We start from the raw sequence: 3,333 nt of genomic DNA on the forward strand, positions 1-3,333 counted from the left end.
ATTGTTTGCAAGGACTGACCCTTGGTGAAGTGTGAGCTTCATGTTGTATGACGTGGAATACAAGATTAACAGCAGAGCACAAGACACTTCTGCAAACGGGTGAGCAGCGACATACTTGGGACAACCCTCATCACCTCTGTACCTACCTACATTAACACTCCCATCTTTTAGAGGAAGAAACTTGCCTCACTCCCCAGTCTTTAACTAGGTTCATTTATTTACCTCCTTCTGTGTGAGTCTCTTTGTTTACAAAGGTTATTAGGCATCCTGTATTCTAACCCCAGGAACAGCTTACCATCCAGGCCAGGCAAAACAGTGCTCCTCATGGCCAGCACCAAACCAAGTGGCGATCCAAAGAGGAAGAAATCAGACACCTCAAATTCAAATCGGCCCCGGTTTACTTCTGAGAGACTGGAATCCACAGGAGGAAAGTCTGCACCATCTTTCAACACACTTGAATGGATGCTGAGCAAAGAAAATGGACTGATTCAACAACAATAAAGAGGGCATTCAGAGAAAAAACCCAGCCTGCTTAGAAAGCTCTAGCATCCACATCTAGGTCCAAGCAATACACCTTAAACTGTAGATTGATATTGCAAGATAGCAGCCACTTAGGATTTTCAGTGCGATTATTCCATAAATTTACTACCTTCCACAAGCAAGAGTTTAGTACAATTATTCTACAGAAAACTATTGGTCAAGTTACTCAAGGACTGTGAAGATTGAAGTTTACCTCCCCTCCCTTTTATCAGTACAGATGTATGCAAGTTACATTTAAACTTCTGCTAAAAATTCTAATCTACTCAAGCTGTGTAAGGACAAAGGCATTAAAAGGTTACAGGCAAAGTATGTTACCCAGGTACATAAAAAGCATTGTTCTAATACATTCCTGAGCTATGACCTAGAATTCCACTACTTCTCAGCTATGAGTCATAGGTTAAAATCAGTGATGCTTATAAACAGCTTTTAATCTTTTAAGCAATTTAAATGCCTTCATTTACTTTGTATACCATACAGGCATGAGGTAAATACAGACCACCTACCCCTCACTGACAAAGAAAGGGCTCACCCTTCATTTAGTTCTGTTAGACATGGAGCAGAAGACCAGCGTTTACACCTGCTGTCCAGCCATGAGACAGAGCAGAACATGCCTCCAGAGCATGCAGAGCCTGACTTTGAGATGCTGACCATGCTGACTTCAGAGGGACTTTGTGAGTTATCTGCACACTACATGCTTTATCTGTGGCCAAGCATAGATCACAATCCAGAAATCCTGAAGACTGATCCTGAATCAGGCCAAACCTTCTTACAATCTGAGAACCTAGTGATATTCTCAATTTATAACCTGGTATTATTAACTATAACCCTGGGAACCAAACTTAGGGCCCATTTAGGGCAGAAATTAAGTCAAGATTTAAATCCATCAGCACAGCAGTTCAGAGTTAACTCTCTATGCAACAAGCACTTGGACAAAGAGCACAAGATGACACACTGAAACACAACCACAGTGTGTAGGGCAACAATATTTCTTTGAAAGAACAGCCTCTGTAACCATCATCTGCAAAAGATGAAGGAGCAACCTCTGTAACCTCATCATCCATGCTGATATGCCTCCACTAAACTGAAGGAAATGAAGCAAGTCTCACACAGGAAACAAAGGACTTGGAACCTCTATGTACAGGGTGGGTCAGAGGATGACACGGTTGGTTTTAATTTGTTTTTTACCTCCTCTTTACCTTACCAAGGAATTTTTCCTGCTGTCTTCAGCTTGTATTTGTCCAGCTATTCCTCAACAACTTAACAACAGCCTAAAGCCTGAGGAGTCCAAAATGTGAATGGACGGTAACGCTTCTATCTCTTAGTTTAAGTACAGCTCATGTAAAGCTTTCAGTTGAAAATCAGAGATAAACAGGAAACAAAGAAATGCTGGAAGAAAACTATTATCTTTGCCTTTCCACTATCCTATTATCCCCCAAGTCTAAAGTGTTTTAAACAAGCCAGCACGATGCCTTAAACACAACACAGTACTCCTATACAAAAACCTAGAAGTGACTGACCAAATACAACTTCATGTTCTCAGTCGTAGACAAATGAAAAACAACCATTCTGTTGCAAAGGGAAAACGCTTGACAACACATTGATATCCAGAAAATATAATGGTTTGAAAATGAAAGCAGAACAGTCAACAAAAACAAAGCAAAAGACATTCAGTCAAAGCAAGAATATAAAACTACCTGCTACTAAGAAAACTGCCAGACTCGAAGCAAAGCACAGTAGTAAGCCTGCACTATGTTCTTCTGTAGCAGGACTGAAACTACAACATACAGTAAGACTTATCCCTCTGCATCATTCAAAATGAACTAAAGGAAATAAGATGATGGAGGAAACAAAACCCCAAATAATTCAGAAAAGTAAAAAACCAAATAACTTAGAACAGGCAGAACCAATGAGACAAAGGGAATACTTATGTTCCCATCAAATCTTTATTTCAAAGGTTTCTTAGGATCCAGGAAAGCTAATTAAGTCAACTCTCCTCCCCCAACTTCCTCATTTAAGCCAAATGTTTACAGCAGGGGTTTTCTGTTGCTGTTTTAAAGCTGATCTGAATAGCTCAAAGACCAATGGGAGCACCTAAAACAATTTTACTCTTTACAGAATAAAAATCCTGAAAGTGAAGTCAGAGGGATCTTTAGAAAGACACAGGTAACAGAAATTTACAATTACAAAGTATTCATCCATACTGATTGAGTGGGCTGCACTGAAGAAATTGAACTGCTTGCATTCATTTCTGCATATTCAAAACTCTCACAACTGAATAAGGATTAAGTACAAAACTTCCCACATGTAAGTAAGTTCATACTAGGCCCACTAAATCCATGGTTTTCTCTCAAGAGTAGACAAGGACTTTAAGCAAACCTCCAGAAGTACACCATGAACAGTAACAATGACTGTGCTCTGTTCAATGACAATTCTGTTTCTTTCATTCAGTCATCAAACACTAGTTACCTAGACAGGAAAGCATGATGCTGGGTTATAGTATCACAGTCATAGGTGGATGAGTCACTCTGTTTCCGAGGCAGTGGCTGTCTTGGCTTCTCATCCTCTGTGATTCCCGAGATGTCAGTATTGCTTTTGCTCAGGTGTTTGCTGCCACCGAGACTGGAGTCCTCTGCTAAGAGGTGATTATCCTTCAGAAAATGAACAGAGAAAAAAGAAGATTTAGACATACACCAAAATATGACAGAGCTTATGTGAAACAGCTGCATTTATACATATGACCTCACTTTATCCCAGAAAGGGTGGAAGGGGTAGGACTTTCTCACTGCAGTAGAG

General features: G+C 40.1%; 1 protein-coding gene across 1 annotated transcript in view; it reads right to left on the reverse strand.

The window, feature by feature from the left end:
- The window catches only part of PITPNM3 (PITPNM family member 3), a gene marked incomplete at its 5' end in the record, with an annotated part of 30,793 nt that overhangs the window by 15,540 nt on the left and 11,920 nt on the right, over positions 1-3,333 (reverse strand). The window contains 2 exons of the mRNA XM_009085192.1: positions 296-465; positions 3,007-3,188. Coding sequence (XP_009083440.1) covers positions 296-465; positions 3,007-3,188 — 352 coding nt within the window. The remainder of the gene's footprint in view (positions 1-295; positions 466-3,006; positions 3,189-3,333) is intronic.

This window comes from Acanthisitta chloris, unplaced genomic scaffold (assembly GCF_000695815.1).
Source record: "Acanthisitta chloris isolate BGI_N310 unplaced genomic scaffold, ASM69581v1 scaffold31430, whole genome shotgun sequence".
NCBI classification, from domain to species: domain Eukaryota; kingdom Metazoa; phylum Chordata; class Aves; order Passeriformes; family Acanthisittidae; genus Acanthisitta; species Acanthisitta chloris.